At 43.9% G+C, this 27,566-nt stretch overlaps 1 protein-coding gene across 3 annotated transcripts in view; it reads right to left on the reverse strand.

Annotated features, from left to right (window-relative positions):
- LOC115093962 (RNA exonuclease 1 homolog) overlaps nucleotides 1–27,566 on the reverse strand; it is a 298,859-nt gene that overhangs the window by 247,921 nt on the left and 23,372 nt on the right. For all 3 annotated transcript variants that reach the window (XM_029606496.1, XM_029606504.1, XM_029606512.1), the window contains exons 2-4: nucleotides 13,597–14,966; nucleotides 3,940–4,041; nucleotides 3,336–3,540 (exon numbers count right to left, since the gene is read on the reverse strand). In XM_029606496.1, the coding sequence (XP_029462356.1) occupies nucleotides 3,336–3,540; nucleotides 3,940–4,041; nucleotides 13,597–14,966 (1,677 nt within the window). The remainder of the gene's footprint in view (nucleotides 1–3,335; nucleotides 3,541–3,939; nucleotides 4,042–13,596; nucleotides 14,967–27,566) is intronic.

Below are 27,566 nucleotides of genomic sequence, written 5' to 3' on the forward strand. Positions count from 1 at the left end.
ACAGACCCGAAAACAAAATGGGGCAAAAAATGTTATGCACCCCTAATTTACTCCATAAGATGCACAGATTCCCGGGGATAGAGCCGGTTTAGCACACAATTATTTTTTTTATTTTTTTTTATTTCCCCCCTCTGAATCCTAGGTGCATCTTATGGAGCAAAAAATACGGTGAGTAACTCAGTACAGTGGCTCTAAGTTCATAGCACCAATGAGACCTTTTTCAAGTTCCTTTATGTTCCATGCGGGAAGCTGGTGAGTCAAGCCTTAGCACTTAAAGATTGACTTTCTCTTTTTAGATTCTGGTCCATTCAAGCTTTCCCTCTCCTTACATGAAGGAGACATCAAATTTTATTTAGGATGTCTATGACAAACCTCTTGGGGTTGGGTAGGGGTGCATTTTTTCATACGCAGAGCAAATAACCATGCAATGCGTAGGTCAGAGGTATCAAAGGCATATCATGTAGATCTAGCCTTGACAGCGTGTCTACAATTAGAACACAGTTTAAAAGCTTCTCTTTTAAACCTGAGATGGAATTTTCCAGACATCTTACCAGTGAAGAAACTGAACTCCCTCCCCTCTTCCCCAAGCAGGCTACATGAAAAAAAAAAAAAAAAAAGATTAGAAGTGAAGCATCTACATAAAATTAAGTGAAAAATGCACCCCCGCTTCAGTCCTGCTCTCTCGCTATCCCTCAGCAACTCACAGATAGAGACAGAGGAATAACGCCTCTCTGTGCCGGCTGCCCCGAGAAAAATGGCATCTCAGGGGTAGCGGGTCGGATAGCAGCCACAGGGGGAGAGGTCGGCACCACCGACTTGCACCCCGGAGAGAGGAAGAGGAAATAACCTGTCAAAAGGAAATAAAAACAAACTTACCCCTACAACAGAGATGGGAGGAGCTGCAAATAGTACTGCCTGCAAGCTATAGAATGCTCCCACTAAAACAGGAGCGGAGGCTACAGGAAAGCTTTCCAAATAATTCCCTCAGAAAATTCAAAATTTTTTTTTTTTAAATTAGACTTGATCCATCCAAAAGAAAGGAAAGCTGAGGAAAATAGAGAAAATTCCTAAAATAGCTTTCTAGTCATTTCGGTGGGGAACGAAAGCCACCACTGCCATCTGCTGGAGTCAAGAGAATACTGAGGATTAGTAGAGGGTGCACTGCCTTATAAGGAAACATCCTTCAAAGTTCTATTTGACTCCATCTGCTGGAAGGGGGAGATAACCCACTGTCTGGACTGATCCTGGTATGTACAGGGAATGTGCGTCCAGCTGCGCTCAGAATAGGTGCTTAAAAAAATAGGGACTTAAAAATTAGGCACCAAAGACATCATTCAGGTAGATGCTCAACTGAGTGCCTACCCAAGCGCTCACTCTGTATGCAACTTGAGCATCCACCTAGGCATCCTTAAGTGCCCCACTGTGCGCCCACCTAGACGTCCCTATTCACACAACTAGATGCACAGCCGGGTGCGTAAGCGTGAACCGATGTACCTGAAGAGGGCAGCCTTATACGTAGAGAAAAAGCATGCGAATATCGCTGCAACCTACCACGAGGCGAGTAATCCAAGCATGAAAGCAGGGCCTAGCCCAGAAAGATGCTCAACCCAACAAGCTGTCCAAGCTCCCCCAGAGGCAGAATGGACATCAGATCTGCACGCTGAGCCGGAGGTCAAAGGGGAAAGGAATCCCTAAAATCAAATCTCCCTTATTCTTTTTTCTTCACCAGGAGCTTAGCCCGACCCAGTTGAGTACAGTGCTGGTCTCCAGCTGCGGGGGGGGGGGGGGGAGGGGGGGCACACAGACCTTCACTGCTGCGCTTGGCTTCCTGTACCAGCTTGCCTTTCAGCTTTTTTTTTTTCTTAACAGCTAAGTTCCCGCCAGCCATAACCAGCTACTGGACCAAGGCACTCATCTGAGTGGGGGGGGATCTAAGATAACACCTCAGGAAAAAAACTCGACTGTGGGTATCACCACAGGAGAGCAGGGCGAATTAATTTCATTCTTTTCTCTTTTTTTTTTTTTTAAGCAATCCTCAGTAGGGAGATGCACACCCATCTGCTGGAGACAGAATGCTGGCAGGCTGTTGTCAGTGCAGGGGTATATATATACCGTGACATTAGCTTTGCTCAGTCTCCATCTTCTGGTAGAGGTGCATAACCCACTGTTCGTGGATCCACCTACCTGAATGCTAAGAAAAATAGAACTGAATACACAGATCAGTAAATAACTAATTACTATTTCAGGTATGGGGTCATTTTACAATGGGGAGAGATTATTATACATATTAATTTGTAAATAAGGAAATAGAGTTGAGTCTCTGCTGAAGTTTGAGAATACTGGTGGGCTGTTGTCAGGGCAGGCCTATATCAGTGATATCAGTGCATCTGCTTTACTCAAGTCTCCATCTGCTAGTAGGAGTGCATAATCTACTGGTGTAGAATGGCCTAAGTGCAGAGGAAGTACTTTTATGTTCTTGCATGCTGCAGCAGTCAAGATATTCTTTAAAAGTGCCAAGAATGGACTCAAATACAGGACTCACTTTCCTAGGACTTTGTCCATTGCAGTCCAATGGAATCAGAACAAAAAAAAAAAAAGTATCAGCTGGGCTGGCTACCATGATTTTTCATGAGTGTAAAAAAAATGGGTACTCAAGGGCAAAACAAAAAACTTTCTCCACTCCCCTGCACAATTTTACATTTCTGTGCAGATTTGGTTAGCTGCTGTATTGGAACTACAACCTGATGCAGCTCATCAGCAGAACTGTGTGTTAATAGCAGCGGCCCATAAAGGGCTGTGGGAGGCAACATCAGCCTATGGGGAACAAGCAGGCAAAAACATTGCGATGGAGTCAAGCATTTATGTATTTCAGTACTTCTGGGAAGGAATGTGTGACCAAAAAAGATTACAATTTTGCATTCAAGCAGCAACTTTTCTTTATTCTAGTATAAAATTATGTACTTTGCATTCTCATGTTCTATTTTTTTTTTATTTCTCTTTGTTGTACTGCCACTGAGCATGGATTTAACAGTTTAGCTAAGCCTAATAACTAAATTGTTAAATTATACATATTTTGTATTTATAATACATTATCTTTGTATTTTTAGTTTATTGTGCACAGAATTTCCCCAGGAGTACAATTACTCTAATCATGAGCCCAAATGAATAAAATAAGTTAGAAAGTTTAGAAACAACCCCCCCCCCCAAAAAAAAAAAAAAACACAAACTGCAACTTACAACCATAAGATAAGACTGAATACTAACCCAACTTCCCATCCCCCCCAAATGCCTCAAAGCCCAGTTTTCTAGTTTAAACACATAGCAAATAAGCATACCTATCTGATCAACACTATTAACCAGAGGAGCTGTAAATCCAGGTATCTTCTTATGTACAGAAGTGGCAGCAACAAAAGCTTGCCCACTCTTAACATCAGCTGTTATTTGTGCTGCTTGATGCTGAGCCTGCAGGACTCTAGAATTACAAATCTGCTGTGGAACAGGACCTTTAAAAGGCACAAATATTCCTCTGCTTGATTTTACCTATGCATGAAAGAAAATTATACAACTTAGGAGGGATCACAGAAGTTTGAAAAACAGAGGAAGGAAATGAAAGAATCTAGTATAGACATTCACAATGAAATATACAAAACAGGGACAGGTGACTGGCAGACAAAGCCACATTATGGTTACATATGCAGTTCTGTTCCCAGCTCCCGAGATGCAAGTTAAGGCTAATTTTCAAAAAAGGCTGAGCAACTAGATTAGGTGCCTAATCATGGCCACAACTTTAGGAGATTCAATTTTCAGCTGAAAATGTACTTAAAGTTAGCAACCTAAAAAAATTAGATCCTAATTGTAGGCTTTCTATTCATTTGACTTTTACTGCTATTCATTTGACTGGGGTATTGATATTTCTCCGCAAACAGCTATTAGACTTACATTAAATTTTGCAGAATGTGCAATCCTTCTCTTTTGTCCTGAAATCTTATCCACTGCTTTAGAATCTGGTTCATCCATTTCTGTATGTTCTCCTTCAGAAACCTAGCAGAAAAAGCACAATACAAGCATTTGTTTTTCACAAAGCTATTAAAGGTGAAGACGACTAAAATTTCTTAAATAGTCATTTGAAATTCGTGTGTGAAACACTAGTACTTAAACATACCTGGACTTAATGAAAAAGAACTTATTAGCTAAGAGGAGTGTGATTACTACTGGCTGTTTTCATAAGGACTGCAGAAAATTAGATTATACACACACAGCCCCCAGTTTCCTATACAGAGTATATCACCACAAATTCACAAGCCATAGCTAAACATATTGTTTCCTCTGCTGTAGAATTCAATTATCCTATCTCTGGAAGATGTATTTCTAACCACTAATGGGATTACAACCAGTGGAAAGAGCCAACTGACAGTTGACAAGATCAGTCTGAGCAATTCATAGAAAATACAGTCCAGCCCATTGTCACAATTGTAGCTAGTGCTGTCAACAGAACTTTCTGCTATCACTGCTGTTGCCCTGATCCTCCCAGAACAAGCAGGATGGCAGTCCTCAAATGGGTGACCTCATCCGATGGAGCCTGGCACAAAACAAAAACTTAAGTTTCTAGTATGTACCTCATTGAGCATGCTCATGGATGTCATTATGCCACGCATCCATGCGGGGCCCCTTCAGTCTTTTTCCGCAGAGCCAAGTTGCAATATTGGTGCTTAACACTCCTGTTTCTGTATTGCTTATCGCAAAGTCCCACAGTTTTGTCCCTCAGTTAGGTTTTAAATTGGTTTTCTTTTGCTTCCATACTGCTCTGCAGCAGTATGCAGTCAGTACTCGCCAACATTTGAGTTACCACCACCATTGGGCTTGATTTTTCTTCCCTTTTATTTTGGCTGATCATGTCTAGCAGATTCCAGCAATGCCCCCAGTATGCAAGGACCATGTCTATCAGACTCTTATGATAGCTATATCCTGTGACTATAGGCATTGCATGACATCCAGGGGGTGCTGCAGATGTGAGACCTTGACCCCAAAAGGATGCTGGTCCCGAATGGAAGAGAATGTCAGGCACTGGAAGTCCAATCCATCGCCATCTGAGGCATAGAGACTGAAGAAACTTGGAGCTGCATTGGGGAGAGTGGCATCTGTATTAAAGGCGGGGGGGGGGGGGGGGGAGGAAGGAGACAGTGTTCCCTCGGTGCCACCAGATAATAGGAAACCCAAACAGGCCTTCATCTGACTTCTCAGACTGAAGGTGGTGCCTGGTTCCACCTCGTCAACACCAGTATTGAAGAGATCATTGCCCATCTGAGGGAAGATGAACAGTTCTGTCTCCACCGATGCCAAAAACGTGGGATGCTCCAGCATGTTAAGAAAACTCCCTCATTCCCCTCAAGCAGTCCCCATGGCAAGAAGAGATTATTCTCTAAGCAGGCCAGGTTCTGAGGAAGACACCACCCCTTCTGCCTCCCAGTCTATTGGCATCAGCTATCTTACGGGCAGATACTGTAAAATTTGCAGGAGAACAGGTGCTCAGAGGTGAGCCCAAGTATCCAAATGAGGACAGTATGCAAATGAGGGCCCATGGTAAAAGGAGGTGCTAGAGACACTAGCGCATCCCTAGCACCTCCTTTTTGACAGGAGCGGCGGCTGTAAGCGGGTTTGACAGCTGACGCTCAATTTTACCGGCGGTTCTCAAACCTGCTGACAGCCACAGGTTCGGAAAATGGACACCAGCATAATTGAGCGTCCATCTTCCGACCCGCGGGCTGCCGGCAGATTTAAAATTTTTTATTTTTTTTAAATTTTGGGGCCTCCAACTTAATATCGCTATGATATTAAGTCAGGGTGTACAGAAAAGCAGTTTTTTTCTGCTTTTCTGCACACTTTCCCAGTGCCAGCAGAAATTAACACCAACCTTTGGGCAGGCGTTAATTTCTGAAAGAAGTGTGCGGCTTGGCTGCACATTTTACTTTCTGTATCGCGCGGGAATAACTAATAAGCCTATCAACATGCATTTGCATGTTGCGGGTGCTATTAGTTTCGGGGGGTTGGCTGTGCATTTGACACACTATTACCTCTTACTGTATAAAGGGGTAAAAATAGCATGTCAAAAATGCACAGCCAAACGCAGTCTAACTGTACTGTATCAGCCTTTTAGTTAACTTGGTTTGATCAATTGTATTCTCTCAAAAATCAAGGTGATGTGCAATAAAAACAAAATTACAAGGTGTTGGACAAAGATCCAGCATGCCTTGGAGAAGACACTGCAGGGCCTCAGTGCTGCAACAGAGGCAGGCACCAAAAATCCTCAAGTCTTTGCTTGATTCCTTATGGGTGCTCAGCAGTGAGGTACTGCTATCTGATCAGATGCTGATGCCCGGAGGAGGATTAAGGTCAATGATCACTACCCTGCTGTTGATAGACACTTTAGGGGAGTCTGTAGTTCTGTCTTTGTGCCAGAGATGTTCCTTTTGACGTAGAATTGTTTTTAAAGAACGGAGAGAATTAATAAGCCTTGGAGGACTTGGTTTGTTCTTTTGAGGGATGGTTTTTATTGGGGCTTAAGAGTTTAATGTTTTTTTGTGATGGCTGAGTTCCAAGCCGGTACAGATTCATTTATATTATGATTAGGCGATGATGGCATGTTAGGAATAAAAGCGTCAAATTCTTCAGGGGAAACTTTTTTTTTTAAATCAGGACAGGGGTTAGAAAGTTTGGGTTATTTTGATTCACTGTAAAGGAGATAAAATAGTGATCTGACCATGGGATAGGATTGATAACTGTAGCATAAAAAGGGTTGTAAAAAGCCAGATCTAACGAATGGCCACAAGAATGCGTTTGTTCTTTAATGAGCTTTCCCATCCTGAACCGGCCATGGCACTTACAAAAGAAACAGCAACTGGTATAAGAGGAGAAGAGTTAATGTGCAAATTGAAGTTGCCCACTAGAACTGTTTGAGACAAGTTTAGTGGTAGACTGGACATTAGTTCGAAAAAACTGGATAGGTCAGATTGTAATATGTTTGAGGGACAATATATTATGCCTATATTTAAGACAGAGGTGGTGATAACCAGAATTTCAAATGGTGGCAAATAAGGAATATGCTTTTGGGAGGGAGAGAAGATTTTATAAATCGCAAGAAAGCCACTCCCTCTGCAATTCAGTCTGGGCTCGGAAAAGGCTACATAATCGAGCACAAGTTATTTATAGTGATGCTGTTGGAATCTGTAAGCCAGGAATCTGTTAACAGGAAACAGTTGGGCTTAATAGCACTAATCAAATAAAAAAAAACGAACAGGTGTATTTCTTCTGATTGAGCATTGCAAAAATAATTTTTACAGAAGAGAGAACAGTAGCAGCAGCAGTAAGAGTTGACACTGAGATCAAAGAGCTTCTATTAATGGTTTTAAAGTTTTTGTTTTTTTTCCCGAAGGAACGATAAGTGAACCATATTTACCTTTACCAAGTATAGGTGAGATTTCCATCTTGCCGTGGAAGTGAAGTCAAAGAGCCAGGATTAGATAGAGGAAGAATTAGGCAAAACAGAAGAGAACTCAGGAGCAAACAAAGGGGCTTGCCCCTTTATCGCACAGTGTCTCTGGCGTTGCCATGGGTCTTTTAGCTGTCGCCCTGATGTCAGCACGAAGCCTGCCCAGCTGGGAAACATGGGACCAGCAGTGGAGAGAGAGAACATCCAGGCAAAAGAACAGTTCAAATGGAAGTACTCTCCAGGTGACAGTGGAGAGTAGCGGAGGCACAGGCCATTAAACCCCTATAGTGTCGCCACGGGTCTTTGAACACCCACACGGTGTACCGTAATGCTCAAAGCTCCTGAAAGTTTATCTGATGGCAGGCTTCAGCAGCAGTCCAGAGGCCTTGCTCGCAGAAGTAGTTCGTGTGGTCTCCCCACCCCTGGAGGGAAGCATTGGTGGAGAGAGTCACCTGGGGCGGTATGGGCAAGGAACGGAAGGCCACATTCCAGGTTGGAAAGATCCTTCCACCAGGCCAGAGATATCCTCAGAGGGTCTATAACAGTGACCGGAGCCTCTAGATCCTGAGATGCCAGTCGCCACTGGGACCGCAAACCCTACTGGGGGCTCCTCATGTGGAGGCAGGCCAAGGGAGTCACATGGACAGAGGCCACCATATGGCCCAGTAGGCTGAGCAGAAGGCAGGCTGGCATCCTCCTGCTGTCGTGTCAAGGGTAGCTAGCGAGGCAAGGGTGATCACCCAGTCCCTGGGCAGAAAAGCTTTCACTTGTGCTGTGTCAAACCTGGCGCTTATGAAGTCCAACTGAGGGGGCGGACATAGGTGCGACTCGGGGAAGTTAACAATGAACCCCACCATCGGCAGGGTCTGCACTGTCAAGACAAGAGCTTGCAAGGCACCGGAGTGAGTCGCTCCTGAACAGCCAGTCGTCCACGTATGGAAACACATGGACTAAGACGCCCGAGGTAGGCAGCTACCACCAAGCATTTGGTGAAGACACAGGGGGCCGATGCCAGCCCAAAGGGCAGCACTTTGTACTGGTAATGTGCACGCCCCACCACAAAGTGAAGGTACCTTTGGTGGTTGGGGACAACTCGCAATATGTGCGTATGCCTCCTTGAGATTGAGGGAGCAAAGCCAATCTCTTCGGAGGAGTGGAATCAGTATGCCCAGAGAGAATATCTTGAATTTTTCTCTTACGAGAAACTTGTTCAATGCCCCGATGTTGAGAATGAGGCGCAAGCTGCCATTCCTTTTCGGAATGAGGAAATACCTCTAGTAGAACCCTTTGCCCTGATGGCGAGGAACTGGTTCCACTATGCCTGCTGCAAGAAGGGCAGAGTTCTGTTTGAAGGAGGACCAGATGGGCAGATGAACTGCATGATGGACATGGGGCAGAGGTCTGGGGGCCAGCTGAAGTGCAGATGGTATCCCTGGCAAAGGATGGAGAGGACCCAGCGGTCAGATGTTCTCTTCCCAGTGACAGGCGAAGCTGAGGAGCCTGCCAACTGGGGGGAAATCGGACAGAGGTACTGCCAGTTGACTTGTGCTCCCTTGCCACCAGTCAAAAACCTGTGGCCGGGGCTGGTTGGGGCCTAGGCGCCCGCTATTGGTGGGGACGACCCCTGGAACTGGCACGAAGCAGACTAGTCCGAGCAGCCGGAGGATATTTCCTCTGCTGATAAAAGGATTTGAGAACCCAGCCTGGAGTATTTCCTGGCTGAGGACAGCCCTTCTGAGGCACTAGCAAACAGCTGCTGAAGGGTATCATGATAGTCCTTCAATTATGCCAGCGCAACCTGGACTTTATCCCCGAACAGATTCTCACCTGTACAGGGGAGGTCAGCAAGTCTGTCCGGGACCTCCGGCCGGAGATCAGTGGCCCAGAGCCAAGCCATTCTTCAGGCGTCTATGCCCACGGCGGCTAAGTGGGCTACCGACTCAAAAACATCGTAGGTGGAACGCACCTTCTGTATTCTTGCCTCCAGATCCAGTGAGGTAATGGCGGCAAGAGCTTCCTGCTGTTGCTGGGAAGACCCTCCATGAAATCTTGGTATATGACCCAGTACAATGAAATCTTGAGATTTCATTGTACTGGGTCATATACAGTTGGTAGGCAGCAATGTAGGCAACCAGCATGGTGCACTGGAAAATCTTCCTTTCTAGTGCATCCAACTCTCTATACTTGCATCCCAGAGGAGCGGAGGTATGGATACGGGATTGCCAGGCCTTTAAGGCAGAATCCACAGCCACCGACTGGTGGGGGGCGCTGTCTCCCACCAAACCCCATGGCCTGATGCACTAAGTACGTGGCAATGGCCTGATAATGGGAGAGACAAATGGGTTGCTCCCACATGCGAAGGAGGAGTTCTTTGAAAATATAATGGATCAGAACCGCCACAATTTCCTTAGGAGCATCAAACTGGAGGACTTCCAGCATCTTGTGACATGCATCCTCCTCTGTAAGGAGCTGAAAGGGAATGGCCTCGGCCATAGCCCTGACAAAACTCTGCAAAAGGCAAGTCCTCGGGTGGTGACCGGCACCACTCCTCTGGAGGAGAGGGCTCCGAAAGGGAGTCATTGGAATAATCTGAAGACAAATCTGTGGAGTCATCATCCCAGGGCCCCTTTTCCTTACTAGGACACGGACACCGTGGGCGAGGTATCAGCCCTGGGCTCTGATGGCTTCGGAGGCCGTGAGGGCACCGACAGCTCCCCCGGCAAGGAGGGAATTAACAGCCATGGCAAGCTGGAGGGATCTGGCAAAAGCTCTGGGAACCGTGGGTGAGGGAACACTGTACTGGCCGTATCTTCCTCCTCCTCGGACCAGATAATCAGGATTGCTCAGTGGTCAATGGGGCATAGAGAGCCCTTTGGGCACCGGCTGCGTCGATAGTGCTCCCAGATGCTCCAGTGGTGCCAATATCAAGGGCGGAGGCTCGAGCACTGGTATGGGGGGCTGGTGGCACTGGCAGCTCAATGCTTTGCAGCGCTTTGAGTGCCGCTGATTGCACACTGCAGTCCAACTACTCCTGGAAGTCCTAAGAGACCAGGACTGATGGAAGGGGACGAGGCGTCACAGACTCTTCCTCAGGCTTCGGAGGTGGTAGTGTGCCCTGTAGCTGGCGCACCGGAGGATGGGTCTCCAATGGCCAGTGCCACTTCAATGGTGGCTCAGCAGCCGTCGATGCCGCTCCAGAACTGGAACCGAGCGCCGACTGACTGGTGTCTGCGCTTGCGGGATAGTTTCCAGTGCTTGGCCTGGTCTTTCCCTAGCACAGAGGAAGCTGATGACCAAGAGGCCCAGGAGAGAAGGGAGATCAAGGATTGACCCCCCTCTCCCTGATCCTTGGAGGTAGTAGCTAAAGGGACCGTGAAGAGAAGCAGGTCAGCTGGCTCCTCTCGATCTCTGGGGGGGGGGGGGGGGGGTGTCGAAGGGTCCAATGCAGGCATGGACGACTTCAGAGTCCCAAAAAGTCTCGATTTTGAGGCGAGCATGACGCCCTTTGGGTATCATCTGGTCGCACAGATGGGACCCCTGGACATCATGCGAGGACCCCAAGGCAGAGGATGCAAACCTCATATGGATCCATGATGAACATGGTCTGCGGGCACAGACGAAAACTGGTCAATGCCATGAAAACACACCCAGCGTGCGGTCAATGACTGATGGACACCATGGGGTGGGAACAGACTGCAAGTTTGGAAAAAATGGCCGAAAACTGATCTACTGTACCGAAGGGGCATTGATCAAATGGGGGAACCCAATGAGGATTCGAGGAAAAAGCTGAAAAACTTCGAGGTCCACAGACTGCGAGGCAACTGCACTGAGGAAAAGAAGAGACTGAAGGTGGACCTCGCATGGACAGTAGCAGGCTGGGTATGCTCAGTCTGCTAGTCAAAGCTTCTAGAAAACTTTGCTGAAAGGTTTTCTGTGCCGGGCTCCATCAGATAATGTCACCCACATGTGAGGACTACCATCCTGCTTGTCCTAATAGAAATGACCTTTCAAATGTGTTATACCCTGCGCCTTGAGTGAATTTCTTATTAAAAAAGGTGAGTAAATCCAACTACTGTATTTTTCGCTCCATAAGACGCACCTAGGATTCAGAGGGGGAAAATAATAAAATTAAAAAGGTGTGCTAAATCGGCTCTGTTCGTCTTATGGAGCAAATTAGGGGAGTGCATAAAATGTTGTCCCCATTTTGTTTTTGGGTCTGGGGAGGGCCATTTTGGTCCACTCCCCAGATCAGAAAACTTTTATAGTTCTTTCTGTGGGAAAAAGAAAACACACACCCCATCCCAACTCTTTAAATTTAATTAACTACAACCCCCCACCCTCCTGACCCCGCCCAAGACCTGCCAAAAGTCGCTGGTGGTCCAGCAGGGGTCCTGGAGCGATCGCCTGCACGTGGGCCGTCAGCTGCCAGTAATCAAAATGGCGCCGACGGCCCTTTGCTCTTACTATGTCACAGGGACCGACCAATGGCACCGGTAGCTACTTCCAACCCCCCCAAAGTGGGGGTTGGAAGTAGCACTCATGACAGGTCATAAGGGAAGGGCAGGAGGGAGAGCACAGTTTATATTAGAAACCATTCCTTAATATTAAGTTATATGTATACCCTACAAATGATTTTGGAGGGCATATTAATCATTTTTCCATATGACACTTAAATTGCATATACAAATTAAAGAGACATGTAAGGTCCATAAAATACTTTAAGATTGAAAAGGGGTCCATGCTCCCCAAAAGATTAGGAATCCTTTAAGCACAGATGTGGATAGGTTATGCTTTGGAGGTTGTGTGCTAGAGGAAATATTATGCAGGTGGAAAGAAAGCTAAGTTGCTTACAGGTCTTCCCTGTAGACAGGACAAATCAGCCACGTAAGTGGGCAATGCCATCCAACAGTACCGACACAGAATATGCTCTCCCCATGCCCAGAAAGATCCAGAAGTCTTTGACCACCACACAGGTCTCCTCAGTCTCTTGCAGAAAATCTTCAACTCTGTGGGGATGTAGGTAGGACTGCGTTGATGGTTCCTCCTGCCATCTACAGCACAGACCTGCTAATAGTAAGCAACTTAGCTTTTCTTTATTTTTGCTTTATATTCTGCCTTTCAGCTCTTTTCATAGATAAGCAAGGCAAAATGTAGCCACATAAAGGGAGTTATCCCAAGCTAAGAGTCAAACCCCTTTTTTTTTTTTTTTTTAATACTGCAACCTGAATACAAGCAGTAGGGACAACTGAAGTTGTTAGTTGAACCAACTTTTGAAGACTGCCTAACAAACTACTCATTTCACTAGTGCAGTGCTTCCCAAACCTGTCCTGGGGACCCCACAGCCAGTCAGGTTTTCAGGATATCCACAATGAATATACATGAGATAAATTTGCAAATAGTCTCCATGGATATGCAAATGTATCTCATGCATACTCATTGTGGATATCCTGAAAACCCAACTGGTCCAAAAAACCCTATTGATCCAAATTCTCAAAACCTCATTTGAAGAAAAGTGAACAAGCATATACTTTGGATTGCAAAAGAGCATTACCTTATTTAGAAAGAACTAAGCTTATTAGGAAGTCAACTATTTGTTTCCTATATATAAATCAAGCCAACCAAAGACTTACAGTTTCAAAAATATCAAAATGGTTAGACTGCATTTCCTATTTTGCCACTTCAGAATAAGGACTAGCTACATATTAAGAAGCTTGGACAAGTCCATCAACTTAAATGGAGATTTTGAGATAAGTATTTTGTGAGATAACTGATGAAGATGTTTCAAATGAAGCTAAGTGCCACTGAAGCATCTTTATATGTAGACAATTCCAAAAGCAAGAACAAAAGACTTGTCTATATGAAATGCAAATTTTTGGACATGCCATATTCACTTATATTTTCAATCTGCTAATCAAATAGTAATTTGGCATTAAAAATCACATACATACAAATATATATCGCTAGATAAATATATATAGCTAAATTTGTTTTAACTAGTAAACCACTGTCAATTCTATTTGCTTTCATTCAACTCCATATTTGGGAGAAAAAAAACCACAAACCACATTAAAGTCCACATTCTACAGATATTAAAATGTAAAGTACTATACCTGCTTAGCTCTCGCTTCTTTTAATTTGTTTTCAGCAAATTCATTAAAAATTCTGAGGCATTCTTCCATAGGGTCATCTGAATCAGAAACGTCCATGTCATGGTCTACACCATCTTCAGATGAAGAATCCACCACAATTATTTCATTTTCATTGTTTGTGCCCAAAACTTCATTACTTTTTGCATCTGTTTCACAAAAATCAGAGCTGCAGCCATTTGACTGGTCTACTAAAAATGTGGTTTCATCAAGACATGTATTTTCCAATATTTCAGCTTTTATGCTTCCTGGCATAGTATGAATTTTTCCAGGATCTACATCCCTAGAATCTGTATGTGTTTGTGACTTTTTCTTTTTTGAATTATCCTGATATGTATCATATTTTGATGTTATGCTGCAGAGGTTTATATGCCCTGTTTCTGTTTGCTCATTCTGAAGATTACTTTTTAAACTCCCTGAATTTACACATTTTTGATCACTACTCTTACATGTGACCTTCTGTGTATCTGTAATCACGTTAGATGCTGAGCAGATTTTAATCCTTTTAGATAATTGGGAACGTGTTGTATCAGAAAGATCTTTTGTGAAAATGTTACTTTTTACATTTGAAGATACATTTTGTGTCAATGACATAGTTTGCTGTTTTTCAACTACTTTGCACAAGTCATTGCTGCCATTTGGTCCACTGGCAATGTTGTCTATTCCGTTTGTCTCTATCCCCTTCAAAGACTCTTCTAGCACATTCTTTGGAGGATTTTTCTCACATGCAGCAGGTGAATCTTTTTCCCTCTGATTCCAGTCTGGTTTCTTCCTTAATCTAGGTTTCTTAGTCATAGGTTTTAATGGTGGGGCATCAATTACAAGGGCATCGTCATCATCAGATTCTTGAAGCTTTATTTCAAGCCTGACTGGTGATGCAATTCTTGGCCTTTTAGATGTGGAGCTGCCTCTGTTTTCATGTGTATGCATTTTCAAATGCTTAGGCTTTGATTTCTCATTTCCAACCTCTTTTTTATGAAAGGAGTTTAGTAGATCGGCAGAGTAATTGAGCAAAGGATCATATTCCAGGTCAGTTGCCGGACAGCTGTGGTCAACAACATATTTATTAGAAACTGAGCGAAGGCCTTTCTTAGAGCTGCTAGAAGATAAGGATAAATTATGCTTGCCCTCTGGATCAAAGCTAGGTTGTGCATCTTCTACACAGCATGGCTGATTTCCATTTTGGTCACTCAAACTGGTGCAGATATTGGGAGTTTCAGCTTTTGCCACCTGCTTATACCGTGAAAGTTTCTTCTGCTTCTCTTCCATTTCAGTCTTCACTGTCTCAATTGCTTTATTGATTCTTTCAAGTTCCTGCATGTTTTTGCCCAGTTCTGTTAATAGAAAATATTCAGTTAAAAAGTGTGTATTATACATCTTGGGACAAAATAATTTGCTCTGAAATCCATTCAGGTCTTTAGCCAGTATAATACAGACATCCTAGGAATTATATGCTGACATGCAATGCATACAGTTTCTCTATACACCACAAAACATGTACAAAACGAAAACATTTTCAACACTTAATGTAAATCTATTTTCTTTGAATCCAATAACAGTTAATAAAAGCCAAAGTGCACTGAAACAATTGTACATTTTGTAAAAATGTAAACATGCATATTTATGCAATATTTCAAAAGTAATCAATACTTGATTAGGCTTCCTCCTTCCCTTTACCTAAAAAAGGAAGCCAAGTCTTACTTCAGTATTGAAAAAAGGCAATCCCTAGGGTCTTCAATTCTTAAAAAAAAAAGTGCCAACTGGCCTGACCTATGAGTTCTCCTCCCCACCAGATTTAGCTGCTTTTTGGTCACTATATATTATCTATGGGGAAACAAATGCCTTGTTGCCCCAGAGCAAACCAGACCGTACATCAGGTTCCTTAAGCCTGTGTGCAGATTTAAAAAAATAAAAATGCCTTTTAAGTACATCCTAGGTTCTTCTCTGCCTTTTTGATTCAAGACAAAAGGTAGGGAAGCACTGAGTAACACCACGGTTCTTTTCAAAATGATTTAAGAGGCTCTTCTGCAAGGCCCTAGGAGTAACCATGTTAGAAAAACAAAATTCACAAAAATAGACAGATTTGCCTAGCCCTGATTGACTAAAGCAATGCAAACCAGCACTACATGAAGCAGATAGATCTTATTTCATTTTAGGTTACTTGGAATACTATTCCACACACAGTAGTCGCAACAGAAAGTATATAAGATATAAGTATATAAGAGATAAAAAACAAAGCCGGCTAGTCTGCCCAATCAAGTCCTTGTATTCATTTCCATTTCCCCTTTCACAAAAACCAATGTGATGTGCAAACAAACTTCAGTATATAAAAGCAATAAATAATTTAAAAATAAATTATACATTCTCCCATGCTTTCCTGCATAAGTCCGGGGAAAGGACCAATTAAAAATTTCAAAAATAAGGAAATCCATAAACTAAGGGATAAAGCCAAGTTGCTTACCTGCAACAAGCAATGTCTTAAGACAACAGTTCAAACACACATGGAGAACACATTTATAGAACTTTTTAGGAAAACACCACACAGCAGTTCTTGCAAAAGGGCAGTGTGCCTCAGTTCTGTAATTAAAGCTGAGCAGCTCTACATCAGAAGGGGGAAGAGATTGTGTCTTGTCTGCAGAGAACACCTGATAAGGTAAGACATTTTGCCTCGCTGAAGGCAAGTTGTTCTCCTTAGTCATACAGATAGGACTCTAGCAAAAATGGAAAACAACCTGCCAACAAACCTGTAAACTGTTTTTGGTAGGTTAGAACACAAGAGAAAACCAACCCTAAAAATCATAAAAGTGAACATAACTTGCCATACTGGGTCAGACCAAGGGTCCATCAAGTTCAGCATCCTGTTTCCAACAGTGGCCAATCCAGGCTACAAGTACCTGGCAAGTACCCAAAAACTAAGTATACCCCATGCTATTGATGCTAGTAACAGCAGTGGCTATTTTCTAAGTCAACTTGATTAATAGCAGGTAATGGGACTTCACCAAGAATTTATCCAAACTTTTTTAAAACCAGCTACACTAACTACATCCCCTGGCAACAAATCCCAGAGTTTAATTGTGCGCTGTGTGAAAAAGAACTTTCTCCGATTAGTTTTAAATGTGCTACATGCTAACTTCATGGAGTGCCCCCTCCGAAAGAGTAAACAACAGATTTACATTTACCAGTCTAGACCTCTCATGATTTTAAACCTCTATCATATCCCCCCTCAGCCATCTCTTCTCCAAGCTGAGTAGTCCTAACCTCTTTAGTCTTTCCTCATAAAAGAGCTGTTCCCTTTTCCATCGCAACTATATCTTTTTTGAGATGCAGTGACCAGAATTGTACACAGTATTCAAGGTGCAGTCATGATTATTATTATGAATGCTTTATAGTTGATTCTGGATTGTACTGGTAAACCAACACAGTGACATCAGTGAGGGTGTAATGTGATCATATTTCCTAGATCCTATTAAGTGTCTTGCTGTGGCTTTTTGTAATAGTTGTAGTGGTTAAGTGACACTGGAAGACCCAGTAGTAAGGAGTTACAGTAGTCTAGGTTTGAGAAGTTTGCAGTATAGTATGGAAGTCATGAAAAGGGAAGTGAGACATGAAGTATACCAGCAAGGTAGGCTGCGATATGGCCCCAGAAACATTTAATCAGGGGACAATCCCAAAACAAATGGGATGGAGAACCCAATGCCTGGTGACATTGGGCTGAGTCCGATAGTTTATATAAATATCTGGTATAAGGGGTTATGTATGCCCAGCTCAAAAATTTAAATTACATTTCTCTGTAATACATATTTATTCAGGTGGCCGAGATTTGCCTGAAACCAGACTGAAGGACCGAGGGAGTCAAGGCGAACACTCCCTCCCTGTGCCAGCGTGCCATCAAAACAGAACTGGGATCCAGGGAAACAATCCTTCATAAATTTTTATAGTATTTTGATGAGGGAGGATGTGGATTCTCCAGTAAAAGCACTTTATTTATGGCATTGAAGACTCTGGTAGTTTGAGATCCCTGTGATAGAAAGAAAACAGTGTCAGGCCTGTAAGTAAGAAAAAAGGTGGGAAGACCGCAGCCCATAAAGGTCTACCAAATCTTGAAATGACAAAGTTATACCCTCCTCATCTAGAATGTGCCCAATCTGTGTTATTCCTTGAGCCGCCCATAAGTGGAAGGCTGCAGTGTGCAACCCAGGAGTAAATGCATAGTTACCACAGAAAGGCAAAAGGTACAAGCAGAGACTCAGGATGCCCAATTTCTTTGTCAGCTGTGTCCATGCCCACCGCATAGGCTAATAAAATATGATGTTGCAAAGATGGGGGGGGGGGGGGGGGGGGGGGGGGGGGGGGGGGGGGGGGGGGGAAGGTCTTTTGTAGGGGCCTGCAGCACATAACATAGATCTAACAGGGAAACTAACGCCCTCTCTGCCTCAAGGTTTACAAATAGGGATTTACCAATTATCCAGTCTCGCAAGAGGTGCAGATTACTGGCTATGTTGTAAAGAGCAATGTCAGGAACTCCCATGCTTCCCCTCCCCCACCCCCTTGTACCCACCTCAGAGATGTGTGATTTTTTACCTTTCCACAAAAAGGAACGTAGGGCTTTACTTATGGCTAAAAGGTCTTGGGGCTTAAGTCTAAGGGGCAAAGTTTGGAGTACATAGAGCCATTTTGGCAAAAGGGCCATCTTGAACAGGTTTACCCCCCCCCCCCCCCCCGGGATAGCGGTAAATCTTTCCATGCCCGCATTTTATCTTGAGACACAAAACTGGGGCAACATTAAGCCCCTAGAGAAGTGTTAAATTTGTGGACAGTTGAACTCCAAGGTAGTCTCCGGCCCAGTGTAAGGGAAAGGTATCGCCCCAACGCTCCTTAAGAGCGTCTGGGAAGGCCAAAGCTTCACATTTATACCAATTTAAGCAAAGACCAGAGACGGCTCCGTACTCCTGAAAAACTAATAGTAAACGTGGTAGGGAGTGCTGAGGGTCCGTCAGGAATACTAAGATATTGTTGGCAAAAGCCACATATTTGAAAATTGTGTTGCAAAATTTGACCCCTCTTATTGAGTTAGTAGACTGGATCAAAAGCAGGAGAGGCTCCAGAGTTAAAATAAAAAGCAAAGGGGAGAGGGGCACCCCTGTCTAGTTCCTCTATAAATTGGGAAAGGGCTTGAGTGGGCTCCGTTCGTGGTAATAACAGCCATAGGGTGCCTGGGTAACAGAACAGCCCCTCTATACCCATCTCTCAGGCAAAGGAATAGGCATTCCCACTCAACCCTGTCAAAAGCTTTTTCCACGTCAAAGTTGACCATTAAGTAGGGTTCTTCAGCTCTCCCACAATGCCATTGCATTGAGCACCTTACGGATGTTGGTTAACGCGTAGCGCTTAAGGAGAAAGCCAACTTGCCCTGGGGGGGATTAGAGAAGGCAAAATGACAGCCAGACGGTCTGCCAGTATTTTTGCCAGAAATTAAGTCCCAGTATATACATATGTATTTAACCTCTAGTTTTTGCTGTCCTCCTACTTCCTGGCTTCTCTAGCCCCCAAGTTCAATCTCCTTGTTATATGTAACTGTGCTTTGGCCTTCTTGTTATATGGTTATTTAGTCCGTCCCTAAGTTCCATGTAAACCGGTTTGATATGAATCTTTTCATGAAGGTCGGTATAGAAAATGTTAAATAAAATAAAAAATATTGGGGGCATAGTTTAATTCTGCTATTAAAACTACATAACGGCCCAGGGGGTCCTTGATTTCCTTCTGTACCCGCAGGGGGAGGATTTTATGACCAGAATGGCTACTCCAGCCGATTTGGATATCACAGAGGCAAAATAGGACTTCCCCCACCCAGCACTGGTGTCATTTTTTATGTTTTTTATGTAAGTCGAGTCTCCTGCAGGAATACTAGGTCCGTGGATTTCCGCTTTAAAGTAGTCAGGATTTTAGTTCTCTTTATTGGAGAGTGGTACCACAAAAATTCCAGGAGTAGATGCATGTGCCTTGCTTAATCATTCAAAAAAACAAAACAAAAAAAACAAACTGTAATCCAGACATAGACCCAAGGCAAGGCAGTGTTAAGTCGAGAAGGACCCTCTCAGCCAGAGTCCCCACAGCATAGAGAAGATCCTGCACAGGCAACATAAAAACAAAGGAATGAAACTATTCAAAAGGAGAACATTGAACCCCCCCAAACACCCTCCCAACCTCCTTCCTGACCCTGAACCAAACCAAACACCCCTCCCTCACAATTAACACTGAAGGTATGAGATCACTACCATGCCCACGAGTCCCCCCTCCCTCCCCAATCCAGCCCCATCCTTACTTAGCCATTCCAAAAATCTGCATCTGTTCTGTATCACTAAAAATAATTGCAAAACACAAAAAGTACCTCTTACAAAAGAGAAAGATAACAGAGTCACAGGATATAATGCCCTCAGTGGTCTGCAGAGTCAGGTAGTCAGGCCACGTGTCCTTCCTCCGGTCCCGTAAGAAGGGTGCAGTAAACCATTAGCTAACCCTCACAATGGGACTAAAGAAGGGCTATAAAGATAGTGCAAAGGAAGCCAGTACTCTGGAGACTTGAACAGCATTTCCAAAACTTGTAAGCTGCGGCACAGATTGAAAGAGATGCCTGCTTATGAGCCATCGCCATCCACTCCCCTGGAATCATTTGAACCTGTGGCTGCCTGAGAGTTCAGAAAGTTGTTGCATCCGGTCTCAGTCAGCTTAGACCCTTGTGCCTCACACCTTTTCCTCTGCTCTCCCCGCTAGCCTTGGTAAGATGGCTACCGCCGCGTTCTCCGGCGTCCCCGGAACGGCTATGGCAAAGCCTCACGCCATGCTTCTCCTAAGGGCTTCATAGGGTACGCACGCGTACGCCATCCACGTCACGGCGGGAACCTCGGGGGCGTCCCCATCGAGTGATGTCACGCTATCCGGGTAGTTAATCCTACACTTGTTTGCTAGCTCATTGAGTTAGCAAGGATTGGACTCGTCTGGTCTAAGCTTCTCTGCCGATTATGCTGCCACTGGAAGCTCTCTGCGCCCTTTGGGGTTTTCTCTAACCTGGGTACCCGCTCCTCAGGGACCCTCTGCTTTCTTTCAGGTGCCTTACTGGGATCAGGTACTCGCTCGAGGGCCTGCTCTCCCTGCCTCAGTGCCTGTTACCATCTACTTCTGCCTGGTGGAATCAACCTACAGCTACTATCTAGTGAGTAATCTATTTCTCTGTCCTTCTCATCTACAGTTCTGCCGTGCTGGGAAACCTACACCTGGATATCCCTATGCCATCTTGGTGAGATGGGTTCCCTCTGCTGAGGGTTCCTGGACTGCTACCTCTAGATCACCTCACTACTGCCACCTCTGGTGGTATACATCAGCTGTACAATAAAAGACTAAACTGTTTGTGTGCCCTGAGTCTAGCCTAGTACTGTGGCTCCCTGCGGGGCTCCTGCCCGTGGGTGTGGTCATCTCCCAAACACTTCGAAACCATAAAAAAAGTTCTGTTTGTCCACCTCTGAGAACCACTGTACACCACCGGGCACCTGCACTCGCACCCTGGCTGGATACACCATCACAGCACGGATCCCCATCTCGAACAATTTGGTGCACAAAGGGGCCAGAGCCCAACGCTGGGCAATCCTGGAAAACCAGGATTCTTTTATTATAAATCAGTGTTTTCCTGGAGCGCAAGGCCTGCAATATTTCAGTCTTGTGAGCGAAATTAAATCTCTTTGCAATAACTATTCGGGGTTTACCCGATTGTGATCCCTTAGGCCCCAGCCTGTGAGCACGTTCCATGTGGAGCGGGCTATATGACTTGGAGAGGCCCAGCTCCCAGGATTCCAAAAAGGGAGCCAAGTCTTTATCCTCCAAAGATTCTGATAAGCCTATAAATTGCAAATTGGAGCGTCACGATCGATTTTCTAGGTCATCGAGGTGGTCTGTGTACTTAATGAGAGCTGCTTTCAACTGTGCTATTTCTTCCTGCACGATCTGTAGGCCATCCTGCATGTCAGAGACCCGCTATTCAACCTGAGTAAAGCAGGCTTCATAACCAGCAAAAGAATCTGCTCTCTCATTTAGCTTGGCTGAGATTTGCTTCAGCTCAGGTTCTAGTGCTCCCACCACCGCAGCTTTAATGTCCGCGGCCGCATGATTACTTCAGTGGGGCTGCTATCTTCCTCAGGCATCGGGTCGGTACTTCGGGACTTTTCTTTTTTTGCCATCCTTGAGGCCATTTGTGCCGCGATTATCAAAGTTCAAGAGAGCGCAGTGAAAGCAACTGAAACAAGTTGCAGAGAATTAAAAGGCAACACTGCAGATAGGGCTGGATTCACGAGAAGGGGGCCCGGGAGGGGAGCTCACGTCCGCTCTCCTCAGTGCATCACGTGATCTCCTTTGGACATGAACACTTAAAGGGCTATTGAGCGTTCATTAATGCGAGAACATTTCTTTGAGGAGAAAAAGTAGAGAAGGTTCTCCATGCATCTGTTCCTAGGTGTGGAAAAAATGAAACTGAGGAAACCTTGCAACACTCAATGGCATGGTAACTGCTGCACATGCTTAGAAAATCAAAGCTCTGTAAGCCTGGAGGGAAGACTGCCTAGTGTGCTGGATGTCACCCAAACAGCATGGCTAACTGAACCTGCTTATTGACAAAATATGAGCAAACTAGGAAAAATACAGAGAAAAAAAAAAGCACAAAATAATGTTGGGCAGGGTGGGATGGAGGTTTTTTTTTTTAAGCTCTTAACGTTTTTACTTGGCACCAGATAAACACACAGGTGTGTGACCTATCTGGTGTGCTTTGGTCTATGTGTGATGTCACCTGTCTGCCTAGGTACATTGTGCCTAGGTCTGTCTCAGTCTGTGGTGCTTATGTATCTGAAATATAGAAGTGAGGCAGAAAAGGACCAATGGTTCATCCAGTCTGCCCAGCAAGCTTCCCATGGTAGTATATGTCACACTGTGCAGGTTATCCCTATATATAAGTCAGTTTTGCTTCATGTGCTTTCTTATGGACTTGGCCGTAGAAGCAGTCTTGTGTTTTAACTTAAAGCCTGGGCATCAGTACCCCAGACTGTAAAAAAAAAAAAAAGTCATGGCTCATGTTGGTTGTCCCTTGAATCCAAATTCCTCTTTCCTTCTAAAACACAACCCTTCCTTTGAAGAAGAGAACAATGTTGCAGTTGCATTAAAAGTATTAATGCAACTGCAACATTGTTCATTAGTTCCCCAGACCATAAAAGTAGGGACCTTTATTGGTTGCTGTCTAAATCAAATTCCCCTTTTCCCCTGCCACTGAAGCAGAAAGCAATGACGGAGTTGCATCAAAAGTATCAAGGCATATTGGTTAAGGGTAGTAACCGCTGCACCAGCAAGTTACCCCCATGCACACTTTCTTCATTTCCTTTAGGACTTGGCCACAGAAGCAGTTCTGAGCTTTTTCCCTTATGTCTGTGTAATAGTATCGCAGGCCATGAAGGTATGTGCTCTCAGTTGTCTGAATCCAATTCCTCTTTTTCCACTGCGATCTAAACAGGGAGTAATGTTGCAGTTGCATTAAGCGCATCAAAGCATATTGGTTAAGGGTAGTAACCACCATACCAACAAGTTACCCCCCTGCACACTTATTTCCATCCTCTAGCCTTTAGAGATCCAGTGTTTATCCTATGTCCCTTTGAATTCCTTGACTGTTTTCTTCTTCACCACCACCTCCAGAAGGGCATTCCAAGCCTCCACTACCCTCTCCGTGAAAATATATTTCCTGATATTGGTTCTAAGTCGTCCCCCTTGGAGTTTCATTTTATTGTTTTATTTCCAAAGGAAAAAGGTTTGAAGTCCATACATCATTGAAACCTTTCAGGTATTTGAAGGTCTGTATCATATCTCCCCTGCACCTCCTCTTCCAGGGTATACATATTCAGATCCTTCAGCCTCTCCTCATAGGTCTTCTGATACAGACCCCACATACACCATTTTTGTCACTCTTCTCTGGACCACCTCTATCCTTTGAGATACAGGCTCCAGAACTAAACACAAAACTCTAGGTGAGGCCTCACCAAGGAATTGTAAGAGGGCATTATCACCTTTTTCTTACTGGTTATTCCTCACTCTATGCAGCTCAGCATTATTCTAGCTTTAGCTATCGCCTTGTTACATTCCTTTGCCATCTTCAGATTCACAGATACATCACTCAAAGATCTCTCTCGGTCTGTGCACAGTCTTTCATCCTCCATCACATACAGCTCTTTTGGATTTTCGCATCCCAGATGCATGACTCGGCACTGAATCCCAGCTACCAAACCTTCGACTAATCTTCAAGCTCGCTTAAATCACTTTTTCATTCTCTTTACTCCTTCAGGCATTTCCACTGTTGCAGATCTTCGTATCATCCAAAATTAGACATTTTACTTTCTATCCCTTCTGCAATGTCACTCACAAATGGGCCAATTCTGTAAAGTGCCCTTGGCCGTGCACACAGTTTAGCTCGGGTCTGGCCGCATGTTTTCAAAGGGCATCTATTACCCCTTATACTGTAAGTGGTTTAGCACCTTGAAAATGCACGGCCAAACCCCCTGAAAACTAATAGCGCTCATCACATGCAAATGCATGTTGATGAAGCTAGTCAGTCACCCGGGATTCAGAAAAGTAAAATGTGCGGCCAATCTGCACATTTTATGCTCAAATTAACAGAGCCAAAGGGCAGGCGTTAATTTATGAGCAGCGTGGAAATGTGTACAGAAAAGCAGAAACAAAAATGTAAAAAAAAAAGTTTACATTTTAAAGTGTGCCAGCTGGTCCAGTTAGGAAAACAGACAATTTTACCGGTGTCCATTTTCCTAACGATTACTGTCAGCAGGTTTCCTGAACCTGACAGAGCCACCTCTCCTGGGCCATGGAGGCGCTAGGGGCATGCAATCCCTAGTGCCTCTGTTTAGCGTAACCCCTCATTTAATATAGGATCGTGCAGCCAGGAGAGGTGGCTGGGCACGCTTTGGGGGAGCAGGCGCTCAACACAGAGTCCGTTCTCCCGCGATTGTTACTGAATCAGCCTGAAAGATATTAAAACAGAACCGGTCCCAACACTGATCCTTGTGGCACTCTGCTTAACACGGCTCGCTCTTCAGAGTAGGTTCCATTTACCATTACATACAGTCTTGTCAACCAGTTTGTGACCCACTCCCAAACTGTTTCATTCACAATCCTCTTATGCGGGACCATATCAAAAGCTTTGCTGAAATCCAAGTAGATCACATTGCGTGCTCTTCCACAATCCAATTCTCTAGTCAACCAATCAAAAAAAATCAATTTGCTTGATAGGAATGTCCCCTGGTAAATCCATGCTGCCTCAGATCCAGCAACCCAGATTTATAGATAGTTCATTATCCTTTCCTTCAGCAGGCTCTCCATTAATTTTCCCACCACTGACGTGGTTAACCAGCCTGTAGTTTCGAGCTTCCTCACTACCACTCTTGTGAAGTGGGACCGCCACTAACCTCCTCCAATCTCATGGCACCACTCCCGTTCAATAGATCCCGTTACCAGGGATCTATTGAAAAAGTCCTTTAGCAGACCTACCAGCATATCTCTGAGCTCCCTCAGTATACTGGGATGTACATCATATGGCTCCAAGGGCTTGTACACTTTACCTAGTTCTTCCCATACATTCTGTTCTGTAAACAGTTTTGTCTACCCCATCCACAATCTTGTCTACCAGCAACTGATCTTCAGTGTCTTTAGTTAACACTGAACTGAAGTAATTTCTGCCATTTGTCTCTCTACACATTCTAAGACACCTTTCAATTTCACTATACCACTTCAGAACTTCGGTCTCTCTCTGATATAGCAAAACGTTGTGTCACCTCACTTTACCTGTTTGGCAATCTTTTGCTTTCCTGATCTTTCGTCTCCCCTCAGTTTCATCAGGTATTCTTCCCTGTATTCGGGATTCTTTATACTTCTTGAATGCTGTTTTTGTCTTTATTTTTTCAGCCATTTCTTTTGAGAACCAGAATGGTTTCTTTTTCTTTACTTTTCTAACAGATTTGTTACTTTTGAAATAGCTTCTTCCAAATTGAAAGTTATTCCACCTCACCCATTTTCTCCTAGTCTTCCAGTTCTTCCTCTAGGAACATTCCCAATTTGACAAAGTCTATATTTGTGAAATTCAAAAAAACTCGGGTCTTTGTGTGCTGTCTCCATATCCTGTTTGTGATTATGGAGCCATACATTGATGATCACTGGTGCTTAAGTGGGTACCTACTCGGACATTTGAGACATTATCGCCATTTGTGAGCACCAGGTCTAGTATCACACCCTCCCTCATTGGTTCCAATACTATTTGTTTGAACAGAGCCCCTTGAAAATCATCCACTTTTTCTCTATTGCTTGTAGATTCTGTAGATGGGATACTCTAATCTACATCCTGCAGATTAAAGCCTCCAGCTGGCAACAATTCGCCATTCTTTCCCACCTTTTGGATGTCTTCAACCAGATCTCTTGTCCAGTTCTTCTGTTTGAGTTGGAAACCTGTAGACCACATCAATGTAAATGGAAGCACCATTAAAAAAAAAAAAAAAAAAAAAAAAAAAGACAGCCCATAATGCTTCTTCCCTATCCCATGTCTCTTGCATTTCAACTGCTTGGATATTGTTTCTGACAAAGAGCTACTCCTCCACCTTTTATGTTCTCTGTCCTTCCTAAACAAGTTACAGCCAGGGATGGCTGTTCCCCAATCATGAGAGACTCAATGAACCATGTCTAACAGTTATGATGTCCAAATTTGCTTCCACCATTACAGCATGCAGGTCTAGGATTTTGACCAGGTTGCCCATGGCTTTCCAGCCTCTCTCCTTGGACATCTTTTCTGCCGATTTATGTTAGTTTTCACCCACTTCTTGGAGAAGTTGGGGGTGACATTTCAATTTCCTTTTGCCAACCCCATCTTCTAGCTTAAATGCCTTATAGTATATGATTTGAATGTTTCAAATAGGATCCATTTTTCCTGTCACAGACCGACGTAATTATCCCAATCACCAACAATAGCATTAGGAACAAGCACTGCTGTTGCTGGCACTTCTGATAAAATGAGGCAAGTTGCCTGTTTAATTCTAATTTAAATTTTGCATTCTAAAAAAACTAAACAAATAAACACAATAGAATAAAGGGACACTTCTTGCATGCAAATAATGGGCTGATTAAGGATAACCCGAGCATTGTGTGCAGGAAATTAACTTGCACATAAGGGTGTTATGAAGGTTCTTCTTACAGCTATTTCTTTAAAGTTTGTGTCTTTGCTAGAACTCTTAAAAATTGTGAACTGGAGGAAAAATAAGTAAATTTTGACTTGAATACTATTGTTGGTGATTGGTATAGTTTTGTTTGCATTCATATTTTGACTCTTTTTGCTGTATTGTGTATGTACAGACAGATGAAAGCCATCTGACAGAGCCTCTTACTGTTCCATACAGGTGGGGTTATCAATGTCCAAAATATTCCTTGGTGTGCACTTGTGAATTTATTTAATCCACTTAAAAGTTAGTTTTTGGTTTTTTTAAGCCTGACCACTCCAAAAACCAAGGCTCCTTTTAAACAGTAAAAGTTCACTTAGCGATTCTGGTGTGTCTTTCTAACTAGATGTGGTATGTGTGTATCAGGGTATGGGGGTCTGTACGGCTCTACACCCATGTAAGCTTAATCCTTTCAGCCATCTGGAAAAACAAAAGGAGGGCTTTGAGCCTCTGGGTGGTAGTATAGCTGCTTGAATACCCTTCATGTATTATGTATATACACAAAAATAAATAAATATATATATATATATCATGGGGGGCTAACCCAACCTAACTGCATGAATGGAAAGAGCCCTGGCTTAAATTTGCTCACCTTGTTTATCACACAAGATATCAAAGGTTTGCAGGGGGCTTTTATCA

Source organism: Rhinatrema bivittatum, chromosome 1 (genome assembly GCF_901001135.1).
Source record: "Rhinatrema bivittatum chromosome 1, aRhiBiv1.1, whole genome shotgun sequence".
In the NCBI taxonomy this organism is placed as follows: Eukaryota; Metazoa; Chordata; class Amphibia; order Gymnophiona; family Rhinatrematidae; genus Rhinatrema; species Rhinatrema bivittatum.